Below are 19,122 nucleotides of genomic sequence, written 5' to 3' on the forward strand. Positions count from 1 at the left end.
TTCATGTGGGGTCGTCAGGTCAACATTCTACAACCATGTTTGCCGAAAATACCGAATGACAAGGTTTTTTCATCAATAAATAATTTAGTTCCTTCTCTGAACCAGCTAAAAAGGGCTCCCAAGCCCAGGTAAACGGGCACGCTTGTGTCAGGAAGGGCATCTGATGCTAAATGAATGGGATTTCCATTCTGTGTCGGTCGAGTCCCAAGTAAAGAAAGACCACCACTGCGTTTGCCGACCAACAGGATGTTGGAACTGTGCAGCTGTTGGTCAAAGACACAGACCGTGAGAGAAGATGAAGGGTAGCGGAGCTGGATCAGGACCAGCAACCTTTTCACTTCACTTTTGCTAGGTTCTAAATACTATGTAACATCAGCAGTAAAACAAAAAATACGCAGTTGACGTTTGTAGACGTTCCCTGATGTGTTAGTTTAAACTGAACTTAAAAACAGTGTTTGCATCTTCTTAAATAGCATAGTCAAACACTTCGGTGGATAAATCGCATTCATAAAGTAAAGTAAAAAAACTGTGGAACCCCGCCCACCTGAGAGAACCACAGTCGATTGACTCTTTTAAGAGAGGACTTAAAACCCACCTTTTCAGCAAATCATACGCCAGCTATGATCAATGATCTGCCAATTAATTTATTTTTTTAATCTTATGACTTTTTTTACCTTTTTCTTGTAGCACTTTGAGATCCACCGAATGGAAAGTGCATTATAAATTAAATTCATTATTATTATTATTAAAAACCGGTCAGCATTTAGGATTGTTATGTAGCGCACCAGATAACGTTCATGAGGCTGCATTCACAATGGCTGTTTGAAATTAGTTTTTATACTGTAGCAGTGTTTTCATCTTCCAAATCCATTAAAAACAGCAGGTATGAATCGTGTTTGCAGCATTCACACATACCATTCAGCATAGCGATGAGCATTTTCAAACCCCAGCTGCTGTCCACATGAACATTTACAAAGTTGGACTAATTGACTGGTGTCTGATACAGAGTTCAACGGCCATGATGGTGAAAGGAAAAGGGAGCTGAGGAGGTGATGAGCAAGCCTGGTTTGCAGGGACAGGTGGTGGTGGAAACCTCTGTGGTAAATGCATTATTTCAGCACACAGGCCACACAGGTTGATGAGAGGAAACGGCAAGATGGTAACAGGGGAAAATGTAAGCAGACAGCATAGAACGGCGGTGCAAAAGATCAAGTGGTGGAAGTTAAAGAAGTACGGCTGCTGTGTGAACTTCAGAGAGGAGATGAGAGGCTCTGGGTGGGAGGAGTGTGTGTGTGTGTGTGTGTGTGTGTGTGTGTGTGTGTGTGTGTGTGTGCGCGTGTAGGGCTGCAGCAATCAATTATCGATTATTCGATCAAATATTCCATTGATTAATCGAGTAATCAGATAAAACTTACTTTTGCTTAATTAAAACCCAATTATAAATATACAATAGAAAACAAGACAGAACACTTAAATATAAAACAACAAATTTGATTCCTTTATAACAAAAAATGACATTCATTTACATAATATACAAACGAGTAAACTGTAAAATTTTCCAACACCTCCGACATCTTCTGTCTCTTCCTCTTATTACTTCCGCTTTACTGGGTTTGTTCATTGTCGCTGTCAATGTTTTCGGTCCCGGCGTCTGTACAACAAAGCTGTTCACACACCTTCCGAAAAGCCCGCCATTTCTTCCGCTTTCTAGGGGACGCGTACGTGTAAGCACGTTGCGTCACACTAAAAACAATCCGGGAGCTTTGAATTTATTTTTTGATTAAACGAAGCTTTGAGGGGGAGGAAATTCCTCAATCATTTTTTTGTAATTGAGTTACTCGAGGTACTCAAGGAATCATTGCAGCCCTAATTGTATGTGTGTTTGTGTATGTGTGTGTTTGTGTGATATATTAATATGCAAGATATGAAAGAAATGATGTGAAAGATTAAAGCTCTGTCTCATTGTGAAACAATGACTGAGATGAGACAGTCCCTGTGGGAGAAACCAGTAAAAACCAATAATGAGGAGAAAAAAGTCCCAAATTTATTTTCTGTCCCACCATCAATAAGCGTAAACATGTTGAATACAGTTTGCCTCAGCGGGGGGTGCAACTGCTTTATTGAAGTACTAAGAAAGCTTACGTTGAGCATCATAATTCTTCTTTCATATCTTGTACCCATGCTGACATTTATCTTCTGGCAGGAACACAACATTGATTAGTTGATTTAGCAACATGAGCAGACAACATATATTCTGCAGCTCTCTGGGGTCGTTAAATGACTGGCGGTTCCCGCCGCAGAAACTATACAGGGATCAGGATCTTGGAGGGGATGTCATTCATTACAGGCATTGACTTACCGCCCGGCAACTCCTCATGTCAGCAAAGAGCAGCTGTCATTTCTTATTTGAACCCACAACCGCCGTATCCTACAGCTCACACCTCATTCACAAGTGTCTAACCGTTACGCAGGATCACCTGTGGCAGATCCAGTCAACAGAGATGTAGATTTGTGCCACGTAATTGTTGTCATGTCTGTATTTTTATATGTAGCATGTATTGTTGTGCTCTTGAACTGAACTGCAAAGCAAATCATTAAAAGTGATCAGAATCTTAAACTACTGAAATTAAAATGAAATGGTAGTGAAAAGGCTTGCGCTTAACATCCAACTGTTGCTCTGAACTGGGTGCAACTCTTCATGCATTTATCATGCGGAGAGAAGAAACTGACAACAGCTGGCAGCTTGGCACGGAGGAATCTGGGTCTGCCAAAGAAGCGACCCAGCTGTTTTCACATCAAAGTGAGGCCAAACAATGGCTCATAATTAGTTTATGATAAATGAGGAAAAAAAACAATGTTGTAGAAAATAATTCTTTTATTGCAGGATAAATGCATCATTGACCTTTTTACTTCCAGGAATGTTCCCCATAAATCACAGCATGTACTTTGGCCAGTGATCTGTCATACTAGCCACATTATTGAACAGCAAAATGTTTTAGAAAATGGGAAGCGATGACTTGTAAATCATCAGCTCTGCCTGCTTTTTTTGGGGGTTTTTTTCTCTTCCTCCTCAACTGTCTTTCGTTTGGGTAATGTGGGTTGAAGGGTCCGCTGGCTTTCAATGGATTTGACATAACAAATGTGGCTTTCCCAGTCACATAAAATCTGTTTGGTAAAAGCAGCAGTGCAGAATACCCAAAGTAGAAACTTTATAACACACTTAAGGTAAAAATAAAGCTGTTAGGAGAAACATTATGGCACCGATCAGCCATGTTCTGTTGTTGAGGATTGGCATTTCAGAAACTTAATACATCTCACCTCAAAACTCACAGTAATTCTCTGACATCTGGTGCCATATCCTTTAAATCTTGTATATTGAGCACCTTCCCCTTCCCTCAGTATTTAGATAATGGATGTACCCAGATTGTTATTATCATCTTATTTCTTTTTTTTTTTTAAGAAAAATGTTGGGCTAATCATTGACCTGAAGCAGCCTTCCATCTGGACCCGGTGGACATAACTATCTCTAGATCAATGATTCCCATCAAACAATGATAATGGGCTCTGTGGCTTTCAGACAGACATTTTCCGTACAGACAGCTGGGTGTTGAAATGACATAAAAGATGATGAATGGCGACAAGATTGAAGCGGCTGTCGGCATCAGTCAGCTGGTATTCTCATTTAATTGGAGCCTGTCAGCACCCTGCAAATCCCCCAGTTCAGCTGTTACACTGTAATGTGCCATTAAGTGAATCTTTTTGTAATAAGTAGCATTTTCACTGATCCTTGCCCACATATACCACCGCTGTAATTTTATTACAGGGGAACGTGCGGATGATGCAGGACTGCCAATATGAGGAATGTCAGGGGGCAGACATTCCCTTTTTTAGTGTTTAAATGGATCTCACAGCGACATGATTTTACTTCCGAACATTTCTTTAAAACGATTCCTGTCCAACACTTTTATTGTATTTTTTAATATTAATATCATGATTTGTGCATCGTGTCACTTTACATTAGACTATTTCCCAAGGGTTTTTATTCATTTATAGGGATCTATCTTATAGGAAAATTCCATACATATCTGAAATTTATTTGCAGTGCATGATTACATTTTAAAATAGCAAAATTAAGTTGCTTCTGTCAGCCTTAAAATGTCGCCCATCAAGTAAGATATTTATTCATCAAATGTAGCCCAGTGGTGACAATACTTTTGATATTTTGTTTTTTTAGAGGGTTTATAACCAGTAGATGCTTCAGTTTCAGTTACAGACTGAGTTGTTGGTATGGTTCCTACACAGAAACAAACCCTAATTCTTTCTGATTACTATTTTAAATACATTTGAATAAGATGTTTTAACATAGTCAGATTTGTCGATACCTCTTAAATTTCCATAAATCATCACAATTTAGCTACCTCATACTGTGCAATATTCTTCCATCCATTCAAGTGCAATATTCTTTCTCATTCATGTGCATTATTATTCTCTCATTCACTCATTTTCATAGTGTATATATATTTATGTTCCTGTTTCTTATATTGTTGTTTACACAGTCTTTGTTTACATAGTCTTTGCATGTGTGCACTTTTACGGAGCTGCTGCCTAATCTCATTGTACCAGTATAATGATAATAAAGGCTTTCTATTCCATTCTATTCATTTTAGCAATTCCTCTAACTAATTATTTAAGCTTTGATTAGTATTACAGATGTCTTTGATATTTTCAACAGACATTGATACTTTGGCATTATGGTGTGCATCACACTGAATATGGACCAGAGAAGGAAAGAGAAGAGATCCCTGAGGAGAAAAAAAAACCAAAACATTTTAAAGACCAACTCCAAGCATCTTCATCTGCATGTGACGGCTGTCGTAAATACCATTTAGAAGTGTACGGCCCATATGATGCAAACCCAAACAAGTAGCCAAGTTAACCATCCAAACAGGCATTCAAGCTCAACTCCAGTACCGTGGGGAAGAAAAGTATAGAAATAGTTTGATTAGCTAAAATGCAATGTGATAAGCCAGCAGGTTTCTGGGCGAAACAAAACGTACTGTAAGCTTCTTGCCGAGTCACATCAGCTCTATGTTGAGAGGCAGAAAAACTTATGCTTTCAATGGACAGAACACCACATATATTGGGAAACATGGAGCAAACTTTGAGCAAAAAGTTCTGCCCAGTTTTAGGAAACTTGGCCTCAGTTGAACGTCATCAATCATCCAACAAAAAAATGACTCAAAACATAGTTAAAAGCACAGAAAAATAGCTGGTATCCCTCTTTTAGGCAAAGATGTGAAAAACTCTTCAAACCTGAGACAACCAAAGTAGCAGATCCAGAACTTTCACAATGAGCTACAGAAAAATAAAAAAATAAAAATTCACTAAAAAGCTATGTCACATAGCTGTTAAACATGGAACAAATTATTCCATTAAGACCTCTTCAAAGTGTTTTTTTCCTTTATAAATGGAAGAATACCAACAAATTTGTCCATCAGGGGATCACCCACCCCAACAAGTCATTGTTATATAAATGTCATTAGGATCCATCGCATCCACTGGCCATGATTTTGAGCCAGTTCAATACAACCAACACTGCAGCGCTACAGAGAATTAAAAAAAAAATGATGCATCACACAAGGGGGAAAATGAATGTCTCACATATTATAACCAATACATATTATTGGCTCAGTGGTGGCCAGCTCATACACTGTCATTTCTTGTTATTGACTAAAGCTTTGTTTTATCTTTTAATTCCCTACAGATATGGTCTCATTCTTCATAGAAACGAGCCTGTTCTCCACAAGATCAACCTGGAGACAACGTCTTATGTTAAAAACATCAGCTTATGGGAGTACAACTGCATCCCCACGTCCGTAGCCTACACCCATCTCGGCGGCTACTACTTTGTCAACTGCAGGCCGGACTCTACAGGCGCCACACAGCCCCAGCTCATCTTAGACAGTGTGACGGACAGCGTGATTGGCCAAAATCGAGATGTTACCGGCACTCCCTACGTGTCTCCAGACGGCCATTACTTGGTCACGGTGGATGATGGCGACGGCTTGATGAGGATCCAGACCATTTCTGAACGAGGTACAATCCAGGAGCCCTTTGACATCCACACCAACTTGCACCTGTCTGACGTTTCCTTCCAGCGCTCCTTCACAGAGGTCCACCAGTTCAACCTGTTCGGTAGCTCCGGCCGTCAAACCGACGCTCTGTTTGTGGAGCTGAGCACCGGCAAAGTCAAGATGATCAAAAGCTTGAAGGAAGCCGTCAAGCCGTTTGAATGGCCGTGGAGCAGCAAAAACAGGGTCATGGTGAGCAGCGGACTCTTCGGCCAGTATCTGGTGACGCCGTCGAGAGAATCCCTCTTCATATTAGATGGACGCCTCAACAAGCTCAACTGTGAAATCACTGATGTCCTCAAAGGCAACGCGGCGGTTTGGGTCGGGGATTCTTAGGTCTTGATGTCAAGATGCAGTGACCTTTGTTTTCCTTTAAGAAAGGTACCGTTGCACTGAGTTCTGTTGGTGTTTAATTTTGTGAGAGCGTGATAGTGAAAACCACAATTCAGAAACCAAATTAATATGGAAGTCCACTGGATGAGACTGTCATCCAAAAGACGAAAAAAAAGGGATGATAATTTACATTGAAGGTCCTAAAACATTAACATGTTGTTTTTTTTACCCCATCTGGTTGCTTGCCTCTGTATTGAAAGAGTTGCTTGCTAGTAACAATTTCAGGAAAACTGGTACGACTCTATACATGTGTACATTATTATTCAGCTGTATTTAGTGAGTGGGAATGCTGTAGATAATAACGTGACATAACAAATTGAAGTGAATCGGCAGAAACACTTACACACAAATATCATACACTGTATGTATTGTATATGTCCAAATTGATTCTTGCAATTTAAGTTCACCCGTCCCCAAATTTTTCCTGTGCCTTCAAGGAAAACTCCACTTCATTAGGGGAATTAGTGTAATTATTCCCGGTGTGGCTGCAGACTACTCCTCTTTCTTTGACCCCTTCATTCATGGTGAGTGTGGTTCCTCACGAATCTGCCGCTCGTCTGTCCGTCCGTCCATTGCAGCCAACTAAGTCTAATTAAAACGGGCCCTTGCTGTGATCCCATTTTGTTTGAAGTGGAGACTGAGTGGTTCATTATCGTGTGCGCTCTGTAACCTCTGATCCAAAATTATAACCAGCTTTGGAAGGTTTTGAATGCTGTAGTTTACTTTTTCTCCTTTATAGTCGAAAGCAGAAAAAACGAAAGTCAGTGGTGATGTTAGTTAAACCGTATAAGCTTTATACACTTTGTGAAATTTGAGGTTATTTCAACATGTTCTTTGGCAAAGAGTCAATAAAGCACTTGCGCGTGAAGAAAGCTGTCACAACTTCAGTATCCCTGGAAGAAAACAAAGATTACAAGATTCCAGTTTTATGTGGTAAACATGCTTTGTCTGCTCTTTTTGGCGCTGTGTTACAAGTGGATGTTTTAATTGTACAAGTGGTGATGAGCTAGCACACTGGGGGGGTGGGTGTAGTTGTGCTGTTTTGTGTAGAGGGTCTTTGAGGATAAGCTTTGAATGTGACAAACATCCCTTTCCAAATGCTCCTGCAGTAGATTGGTAGCTGATGATACACTGAAACCGTCTCCTGCTGGACACATTTCTATGCATTTTCACCCTCACTTTGACTCTGAATCACAATGGGCGACTCTATCTCAAATTTTAATGTGAACAGATTATACAAAGTCACTCCGTCTTTGTTGTTTGAACTTTGCTCATACATTTTGATTTCAGTTGAGTTTTTGCCTGTCAGTTAACCTGACCGTACTGCTGATGAACTCTGTCCTGTACATAGCTGCTCACTGTGTCCATTAGTTTCTTATTGTACAGATTCATGCAGACTGTTCATTTTCTGAGCAAATATTCAGCACACTCCTTTTTATTAATGAAAACAAACTACAGAGCTGTCATCCTCATCCTGTACTTGAGCACATTGTGATCACAAACACATATTTCACCTCCATATAGCCATGTCATGTATGTTTCCTCATGTGATTGTTATTTATATAGAGAAAACACGCTTGTCATTTTACCCAATAATAATAAAAAAAGTATATAATGAAACAAGTTTGTTGTCTTTTTAGTGAAAAAACTTGATTATTATGCCCAATATACAGCAAGAACAAGGTGAGACTGTGTTTATACATGTACCACGGTAAAAACAGCTTTTTTATTCTAATAGTAAGATGATTAGAAGTGACAAATACTAATACAGCAATAAAAGTCTGAGTATATCATGTAATCAAATTACATTTTCTGCATATTAACTTTCTGGAAAGTGTCATTAACATGAGTCAGCTCTGAACTTATACAATTACCATTAAGTAATCAGTATCCCACAGTGGCACAAGATAGTTGAAGAGCAAAGCTAATAGCACTTCTGTAATTCAATGCTCCAGCTGTTGTTGAAGTAGCAAACATGTAAGGGTGAAAATGTGTCATGATGCAGGGCAGTGGTCGACAACCCTGGTCCCCAGGGCCAACTGTCCTGCATGTTTTTGATGTTGCTCAACTTCAGCATACTCTTGACTCTGAAATGATTGGCTCACTGCTAGCTTCCTATCAATGTCCACACAACTCGATGGTCCAGTTGTTTGAGCCAGATGTGTTAGAGCACCCAGATCCTTATCTATGCTTTTCATTGGGTTTTGGGTTTAGTTAACTTCCTGTTTCATTTTAAAAACCTGGTTCCTTGTGTGTTACTATTTTTTTTGACTTTCCTTGTTTTATTCTTCCCTGATTGTTTGCACCTGTGCCTAGTCAGCCCTGCCGTTTATCAGTCCCAAGAGTGTAAGTGTGGACATGGTAAGTACTAGCCAGGAGAACGTGTGGCTCGCGCTGCAACTGTTGGAACAGCATTGCACTTGATGACATCTAAGCTCAGCTAACAGGCGGACATTAGGGCTGCAACTAACGACTATTTTAATAGTCGACTAGTCACCGACTATTGAAACGATTAGTCGACTAATCGGATAATTAGTATTTTTTCCTTAAATTTAGTATGGGGTTGCTTTAATTATGTGGCAAATGATAATAAACACAACAAAGATGGGTACTTCAATGAAAAATAGATATTTTATTCAATTTCTTTGGACTGCATGCATTTAATTTAAAATACTTTTGTCAGGCATAACGTTAAAGCTCTCTTTTAAAGCCAAAATACGCTTAATATCTTACCAAGGCGAGTTCGTTTCGTTCAACTGTCCGACGTGCTTTCTCTTCAAATGCTCGTGCATTACCAACGTGCTCTTTGCTTTGCAAACCTTGCAAGTCATCTTTTTAGTCGCCTTATCCAGGCTAAAAGGCTCCCAAACTTTTGAAGTTTTGTTACTGCTACGCAACTCTCGGCAGAGATTGTTTTGAAGGGAGATGCCTCACTCCATTGGAAAAACACGTCTGGCGCCAATTGTCGACGATGGAATTGATTGTCGACAATTTTGCTTATCGATTTTTGTCGACAACATCGACGAATCGTTGCAGCCCTAGTGGACATATATTGCGCTGTGTACGTAGCTATTAGAGTTTAACTGGTTATATAAAAAATAAACAACTGAAAATGAGCCATAGCTATTTTTTTTAGAACCATAACATTATACAATGTGTTTTTTAATTAATGTATTATCGCCGGCTGCATAATGAATAAAGTTTGGTACTTTGGAGGACATTTTTAACTAGACTCGATCTTTGTAACTTTACCACAAATATGAAGTTAAAATAACTATTACCAAATGAAAACATTTCAAAACTACATTCTTTTACACAAAATAAAGTTATACCTATATTTACTTCTCTCTCCTCTTCTATTACTTGTGTTTGTTGGTGTGAAATGCATTCTGGGATACTTTGCCATCTCAAGTCTCCACCTGTGGATGCACCATGTGTATGGGCAGCGCAAGAACACATCCGGGTACTTCTTCTGTTCTTGGTCAAATGTGTTCACCTGTTCACCCCTAGGGATTTTGGGGGTGAATTTCGCCTGAACAGGCCTATTAAATCCACAATATCTCCACAATTATGTGGACAATCTTGGTCTCAATGGATAGTGTTGTGGAATTTATCAAAAACCAGTTCAGAAGTCCGCTCGTGGTATAGAGAGGTTTTAATCAGTTCAGCCGGCGGTCGACATGACCATCGCAGATCGAGTCTGTATTTGGTGTGTCGACCCCAATTGCTTTGTCCAAAGGGTTTTTATACAAAAGTTACAGGAATAAACCAGCCCAGTGAGAGGTGGGACTTTTAGCTTTGGGACCACCCCTGAGTAATCAGGAAGTCCGTATATGTTCTTTGTCTCTGTGGGGGCTGGAAGTCTCGGCAGGGATGCAGAACGCCGGACCTTGCGTGACAATGTCCCGGCAGGGGTCCCCAGGAACTGGGACCCGCATGTCTATGAGCATAAGGGGGGGCTTGAGCAATCTGCAAGGCGTCGTTGTGTCCCTGCAGGGGGGCCAAATGGTCAAAATGCTTCATCAATTCACAATTTTTTTTTTTTTTTTTTTTTTACAGTGGAGTACATCATTTTAGTAATAGTTTGAGTGATACATATGTTTGCAAGTAAACCTTAGACATGTGGTCGGAAACCAAATAACTACAAGCCAACAAAGCAAATTCAAAAATCAAGTAACCAACGTGTCCTAACTGTTCTTTAAACCAATGAAACAAACTACTTATGACAGGTGTATGTAACATTTTGGCAATATCTTTCAAGTGATGCGTTATTTCTTGGACTGTGGCATTGCGGGTATAAATGTACAACATTCAGTTTTAATGACAGCACAAGTTCCCCCTTGAGAAGCTAATAAATCCATCATCCCTACAGCAGTCATTTCTTGTGAGAGCATAGGCATGTCTTTTGCAGTGGTGTTGGCTAATCTTCAACTGCATGGGATAAATCTCTTATCTGTTCCAAAGCTGCCATGACTCCGTAATTTGGAACGAGGGCACCAAAAAATCTTGTCCATGGTGTTTGTGTGTGTGTGTACAATTCTCTTCTAACAATGTGAACGATTCTCATGGCTGGTACCGCATGGCCCAGACCACATATTCCAGACCAACCGTTTGGAAGATATTCACAAGCCTTCACGCCACAAATCCAGTAAACATCCTTTGGTAGAGGTATGGAACAGCGATTAACCATTGTAGCAAGGTCGCTATAATAGTGGATTTTGGCTGGTTTTAGGCTTAACAAGCGGTTCTTCAGAAGGAGAGCATGTGGAGTCACAGTTTGGCCTGTGCTGCTCCTTTGCTCCCCTGCTCCCCTGCTCCCCTGCTCCCCTGCTCCCCTGCTCCTCTGCAGAGGTCCCAGGTGCTGGAGCTCAGCTACTTCCGGGCAGGAAGAAGAAGGAATCGGCTGGTTTCCGCTGCATGGTCGAGGAGTTGTGTTCTTGCAGTGGGATGCGTGGAACCAGGTTAGACGCCCCTCACACTTGACGGCGGTGTTGGTGGTGAGCAGGACGTGTTGAGGTTTAGACCAGCGAGGTTTCAGGGCGTTTTTCCGTCGGAACTCCCTGACACAGACCCAGTCTCCGGGTTGTGGCATGGTTTGTCACTAGGAGGAGACTGGACAGCTTTTACTTGTCTGTGGATTGACTGGACAGCAAAAGTTTAGAGTACAACAGAATGATATCATGGATTCATCCATGGCATGGAAGTCCATCTTCTTCATATATACAGAACTGAATTGCTTGGTATGGTCATAGGTCTACCCATAATCCTTTCATGAAGCGTGAGTTTTGTGCTTCCTAATGGGTGTTAACAGGTGTTAACATTGTCCATTTAAGTCCAGTTTAAAATTTTCTGCACATACAAAAACATTTTCATACATGAACATTTTCATACAAGAATAATTTCATATCCCTCACATAATGTCTATTTGCAGAGCTTCAAAAAAAATCACGGTGGGGGGAAATGTTGATAATGTTTGCAATATTTTTATAGGATGCAAATCTTGGAGCTTATCAGTCTTTCAACACTATCTGACCCATTCCCCCTTTTTCTCATCTGTGATTGCCAACTGTGATCAACTATTCACGTGTACAAGGATGTGGGTGCAACAACGCGGCCGTCGTTGCTGACCCACAAATTATTTACATTTTTACAACCATGGGAATGCTACAATCCGTTTTTTCTTCACCTCAGTAGTCGTCTTGTAGGAGAGCTACATCATTAGGAGAAACCAGGTCGTTAGCGGGTATAGAAGGGCAAAGTTTTACATAGACAGGTAAGCCAAATTTGGCAGTTTCTTTTGCTGCATGGTCAGCTGAAGCATTGCCTAGTGAAAACAGGGTTGGACTGGGTGTGGGCTTCACATTTAACAAAGCAATAGATGAAGGTAGTTGACAGGCTTGTAACAGTTCACCAATCAATTAACCACATTTATCTCCGAGGATGAGATAAATTCTCGGTTCGCCCACAATATATAAAATCTATAAAATACAATATACACAACCAAAAGCATCTCTGGAATCTGTATAGATTGTAACAGTTTTACCTTTTGATCAGTATATATTTTCATCTACTTGGGTGGAGCTTGGAGGAGGAGGGCGCTTTCAACAATTAAGAATTATCACAAATTGTATAACCTGCGTATGGTATTCCATTTTTATAAGCAGAGCCGTCAGTGTGGAAAACAGGAAAGGTCAGGACGAGTGTTAAAGACAGAGGTGTCAAAAGTATTCTCATTCATTACTCAGGTAGAAGTATAGATATTAGAGTTCAAAAATACTCCTGTAGAAGTTGAAGTATCAACTCAAAAATTATTATATATTTTTATTTTTATTTATTTTTTTTCTAGTAAAAGTATAAAGTACTGGTTTCAAAAGTACTTAAAGTATAAAAGTAAAAGTAATATAAGCGGGGAAAAACCATTAAGGCTAAAAGCCATTGAAAATGAATGCATCTTAGTATAATGCAAATATATTAAAGAACCATATATGTGCATTATTGAGCATTAACATGTGTTTCAGAGACCAGACACGTACAAACCAAATATGTTTATACTTCTCATCCAACCACAACCAAATTCACTCTATCCGGATGGCACAATTTAACTGGATAGTTTTTTTTAAAGGCCGAAATGAAATAGAGTAAGGCTGTTTTTTTTAAAACGTAAGGAGTAAAAAGTAAATATAATTGCGTGAAAATGTAAGGAGTAAAAGTAAAAACCGTCTGAAAAATAATTACTCCAGTGAAGCATACACAACCAAAAGTTCTACTTAAGTAAGGTAATGAGGTATTTGTACTTCGTTACTTGACACCTCTAGTTAGAGATTAGTTTTACATGCATTCAGAGACGTTATAGTTGGGTCACAGACAGATTTCCATGCAATTAAATTATGAAGGTACCATAGGCAGGATAAGATTAGGTAAATTGGGATGCTCTGATTTGCCTCACCACAATGGGAGCCGTTCCCATTTTCTTTGTTTGAGACGTGTGTGACATGTGGATTGGTGTGAATAATCATTGGCTGGCTCCTCTCCACCTCCTCTCAGCGCTCAACCTGTGTAGACAACACTTTTGAAAAAAAACATTAGTATTTTCATACATTTCAGATTCTTTTATTTTTATTTTTTTTTTTTATTATCCAGCCCTACCCTTTGTTTGAGGGCAATTAGCAAATATATATTTTGCATGTACCCTGGAGGAAATCCATCAATCTGATCTCGTGACAGACCACAATTCTCTTTTGGTGTCAACATTATTTTAGCATAAAGTTCCCTGGGATTATCATCTACTTCCCTTTGAACTGTTAAGGCGATACATATTATAAAAAGGTCTGAGCTTGCTCTGGTGTGATTTTGGCAACAGCTGTGGGATTAAAAAGGGAATTCTACAAGCATCAAGTACTTTGCGCATCAAGTACTTTACTTTTCAAATCATGTGGCAAAGTTAGTTTAACCGCTGTTTCCTCTAGCCATTTTGTTTATTAATTTAAAATCTCTTACCATTATTTGGCTCCAAATTTTGTAGGCAAGAGATCTTGGATTTTTTGTAAAATCCAGTCGTCATCAGAAGTGTCATCGTCATTTGATTCTTTAATCAGTTTCACCGGATAAAAGTTTTGATTTTATCATTTAACTGGTTCTCTAATTTCTTTTTCGTCTGCGTTGTGTTTTTAAATCCTTCTAGCCATCAGCTTTTTATTTTGATCAGTAAGCGAAGCTATTTGAGATTCTGCATTACGGCGTCTACCTTCATCCCTCCAAAAATCTGAGGGAGTTTGAAGTGCTTTTTAGTTATTTTAACAATATTTAATACTAACTAAGTAACAAACAAAACTAACAAATAAAACTATCGGTACCGTGATTACCATACATGTAATTAAAGAACTGACAAACTTCACTTGACAGAGCATACAAATCATTCCTGTTGGTGCAAGAAGAGCAAGTCGATTCTTGCAGAAATGAAATATACCTCATTTTGGGAGAGCGTGTCATCCCGACTTATAAAATAAAACAGTTTCTTTACATACAGTATGTCTATTTCTCACAAATATATCAGTGTTCCAACACTTACTTTTTGGACCTCAAGTCCTGCATATGCTATAAGTCCCACTGGACTACTCAGACCAACATGGCATTCTGGCCATTATTTCCTTAATGTTACCAGAGATATTAAACCTTTTAGAAGAGCGAGTCAGATTCTTAAGGCAGGAGAAGCAGAACATTCTCACAACACAATCAAATTCAAGTGTTATGAAATTGCCAGCGTTCCTAAAAACATCTCTACAATAACGTTCCCAATAACACAAAATAATAATAAAATATAACCTTCACAACCACACAGCGGACTTACCTAAATTTAAGGATGACGTCAACCATTCTCTGGCACTCCAGTTCACAGACTTTCGACAACAGCCCAGAAACAATAATTTGGGATTTAAATGGATCCCTTACCTTTGAAAATTTAGATAGAGTCGCTGGTTGTGCCGTTGGTCTGGAAAAGGAGTTTCCGTCGAAGGTTTATTGTCAATCCGGGTCACCTGCACCAATTGTTGTGGAATTTATCAAAAACCAGTTCAGAAGTCCGCTCGTGGTATAGAGAGGTTTTAATCAGTTCAGCCGGCGGTCGACATGACCATCGCAGATCGAGTCTGTATTTGGTGTGTCGACCCCAATTGCTTTGTCCAAAGGGTTTTTATACAAAAGTTACAGGAATAAACCAGCCCAGTGAGAGGTGGGACTTTTAGCTTTGGGACCACCCCTGAGTAATCAGGAAGTCCGTATATGTTCTTTGTCTCTGTGGGGGCTGGAAGTCTCGGCAGGGATGCAGAACGCCGGACCTTGCGTGACAATGTCCCGGCAGGGGTCCCCAGGAACTGGGACCCGCATGTCTATGAGCATAAGGGGGGGCTTGAGCAATCTGCAAGGCGTCGTTGTGTCCCTGCAGGGGGGCCAAATGGTCAAAATGCTTCATCAATAGCTAAGACCTCACAGCATACATTTCCAAATTGGGAATGTTCACATGCCTGAGCAAATTGTGATAAACCAAAGAAAAAAAATGAAATTATTATTCTCGTCTAGGAGTTTCAGAACAAAAGAGCTGAAGAACTGTTTTTGTGGACGAAAGAAAAACTTGTGTTGTTTATTTCACTCTCTCATTTCAACTGCCGTTAACGAACACTCACAGAACACTAACTGAAAAGTCCTCACATCTAAGGAACATGAGTAATGTAGTCACACAGCATTGTTAACAACGGCTAGACCCTTGTGAATTCTCACCCACTGAAACTACACAGTGTTCTGGTAGTGAGTGGCCACTACACTCGTCTAATTTTGTTTTAGTTTGCTCAGTGGAAAACACTGTGATAGCAATGCATATAATTATAAAGCCACCACTGCCTGGATTCAGCAACTCCTTCACTACAACTGTACCAAGTTACATGAGAATAGCTTAAAGCACATAGATTTTATAAAGTTTTTAGTGTGGATAGTACCAGGCGGACTCTCTATTTGGGCACTTGGATATCCCTACTGAAGAGTGGAGCTCCGACGAGGACTTATTGCTGCAGTTCTGCACAACCGACGAAAGCAGTGAAAAGTTAAACCAGTACCGATCTTTTCCCCACGTCTGTTATGTGTGGAGCTGTTGCACCCCACAACACAGCAACAGGTTACCATGGTTTACAGAATAACGGAAAGTAACGATTACACGTAAGACACAACGAAATGGGAGCACGTCTGTACACAGTGCGCAGTGGTCCGAAGAGCAGCTAAGGTAGCTTCCAACATGGCGGCTCCGCCAAGTGATGACGTCAAGATGACCAAGCCCTATTGACAGCGGATGAATCAGTTTCACTACTATGAAGGATTAAGCCGTGAATTCTGGTCAAAGAATGGTGTGGATGGACTGAAAACGGTAAGGAAATAGAATATACTGCTTTTGGTCGGAATAGCTTTGGGATTTGCTGACGTACAGTATTGTGTGATGAACACGGAATGATGTGATCTGATGTGCTGGCTGTGAAATGTGAGTTTTGCCTTTCGGTTAATTTTGAGATTGGTACGAAGTGGTCAGCCCAGAAAAGATTATGTAGGGTATCATGTGAAAGTGTAGCTTTTCTAGTTTCATATGATACCCACTACGTTGGGGTGGATAAAATTGATCTTGCGTTCTGTTGCGTTTCGTTGCGGGTGTTGCTCCTGTTGGGGGCGCCATCTTTGTTGCATATGTATTTTTAAGTTGTTATAAATCAAAGAGTTTGTTGACAAACGTACTTGAAGTTTTGACATATTGGCTTTAGGGCTTATTGTTTGAGAAACACTTGAAAAAAAATACCCTGACAGCACTTGAGTAACTTTTTTCCACACATGAACTGGTGCATCCAGCTGCTGGAACCGGTACCGGGTCCGTCGGGGGGGAACCGGTACCGGGTCCGTCCGGGGGGGGACCGGTACCGGGTCGTCCGGGGGAAGGGGATAAGGAGTGTGACAGTACTTGGCTGCAGATGACGTTTCACAAGAACCCTAATACACACAAGAACGCATATTGAGAAATGGCCTTCGTCTTGGCCTCCCTTTCCTCCATGCTGCTCCGTCTGTCTCCCTCTCTGGCTCAGTGTCTTCCGGGTCTGTGCTTTTTCATTTATTGCAGGTATTTTGAGTTTAATTTGTAATCCTGTCCATGCAATGCTTTTTGTTAAATTAAAACACTTTTAATTGGAATTCCTGCTGCCTCCATCTCCTGTGTTTGGGTCCTACATAGTTTTATGGCCAAAGTGAATAACAATGTACTACAACACAACCATTGATTTTACAGTCACACAAACATTGTGCATATATACGTGTGTGTGTGTGTGTGTGTGTGTGTGTGTATGTATGTGTATATATATATATATATATATATATATATATATATATATATATATATATATATATATATATATATATATATATATATATATATACATATATGTACTTCACCATTGACAATTGTTATAGAAAGTACTGCAATATACAACTTGGTGTCCTGACTAATAAAAATGACAGATGAAGCAGAAGCTGAGGAACTTTATCTCTCAAGATCCAGGACGTTTTGTCATTTCACCAACCATGGACGCTCACACATAAAAAAATAGATCTTTACTCAAACTGAAATGGAGTCTTTAATTTCATTTAATTTCAGTGTCAGTTTCATTTTATTTGGTTGCATTAATAATGTTTGGTGACGGAGCTGAGCCAATGGTTATGAGCTTTTTGATAGTTACTGAATAATTCTAATTTAACAAATATTTCACGGAAGTCTGATTTTATTTGATTTGATTTCAGGAAAGCTTTTATGGATATTTTTTGGTATTTTATCATAGCCAAGCAATTATTTCAAGAATAAAATTTAGAATTACATTTCTGCACATGTATAAAAATAGGGTTTTCGATACAGACCTCTTATCCTCAAAGTCAGTCACCCTTTCAAGTGACTCATCAGTGAAATAGTTTCTTCTAGCTCTGTAAATATATCTAGCATGTGTGTATCGCCAGAAGTAAGACTTTTTGGCAGTGGTTCCATTTTCCTCCCTGGGCTTACTCATCTTTGTAGCCTTGGGTTCTGTCAGCTGTTTTGGATAAAAGGATCCTCCAAATTGCACAGGGCTGTGCTCTTATCTCTAAAATCCATGTGGAGAGGTACTTCCATCTCAACAGCCCATACATCAGATAAGCTGTTTCCACTGATATTAAAACCCACATTCAACCACATCTTCAACAGGACAGACTCTCGGATACACTAATGTATTTTCACTGTATAAATTCATGTCTAAATTGCTGCTCTGTCTGTAAGTACCCGACTGGTATTAATCAGCGCTACAACTATAATACCCCTCGACTCTGTGTGGGTATTATCCAGAAGATTGGAGACTTAAATACTGTATGTTCACTTCATGACCAGATTAAAAACAGAGAAAGCAGGAGAAAAATCCCTCATGGTGAAACATCCAGATCCCAGCTGTAAAATGGGACATTCCTTGCCAAGTCAACCAGATGTTCCCACAGGAAAAAAAAAACCTTCAATTTCTTGAGGGGTTAGGTAGGTAACACTCCAAAACATCAGAGCCAGAGAAAGCCTCACGAAGTTACAGCTATGTTTAAACATCAGAAGGTGAGGTTTTATTATTTTCAAGTGAAATTATCAAATTCAGCAGTCCTGGACATGTTGCTGCATTTCATAAGGTTTTAGTTGTTGTTTTTTTGTGATGCAGCTATTTTCTCATTTCAATATTAATATTCAGTGACTTTTTCATGAAACGTGAGCAGAACCAATTTGTGCAAAACTGTACACAGATTGAAACTGACACATTTAAGCATTCATGGAAATGTTAGTAGTTCCAAACTTTTTGTAGATCGCACCAAGGGCTCCTCCTGCCTCCAACCACATGCAGTGTTAGTGAAGAGTGCACGCTCGTCATTATCAGATTTACAAACATGAATGCATTACATGGTCCGTCATTTTTACAATAGGTAGATACCTTTAAACATGAGAATGATTTTGAAATATAAGATATTTATCTTAATTGATGGGAACCTTAAATAGTTCAGGAGCAGCAGGGGAAGG

General features: G+C 39.7%; 1 protein-coding gene across 1 annotated transcript in view; it reads left to right on the forward strand.

The window, feature by feature from the left end:
* The window catches only part of fstl5 (follistatin-like 5), a 251,394-nt gene extending 243,248 nt beyond the window's left edge, over positions 1–8,146 (forward strand). Inside the window, exon 16 of the mRNA XM_061724796.1 lies at positions 5,765–8,146. Within this exon, the coding sequence (XP_061580780.1) occupies positions 5,765–6,467 (703 nt within the window). The 3' untranslated portion in view covers positions 6,468–8,146. The remainder of the gene's footprint in view (positions 1–5,764) is intronic.
* The last annotated feature ends 10,976 nt before the right edge of the window (positions 8,147–19,122 follow it).

The sequence above is a fragment of the Cololabis saira genome, chromosome 7, assembly GCF_033807715.1.
Source record: "Cololabis saira isolate AMF1-May2022 chromosome 7, fColSai1.1, whole genome shotgun sequence".
Taxonomy (NCBI): Eukaryota; Metazoa; Chordata; class Actinopteri; order Beloniformes; family Belonidae; genus Cololabis; species Cololabis saira.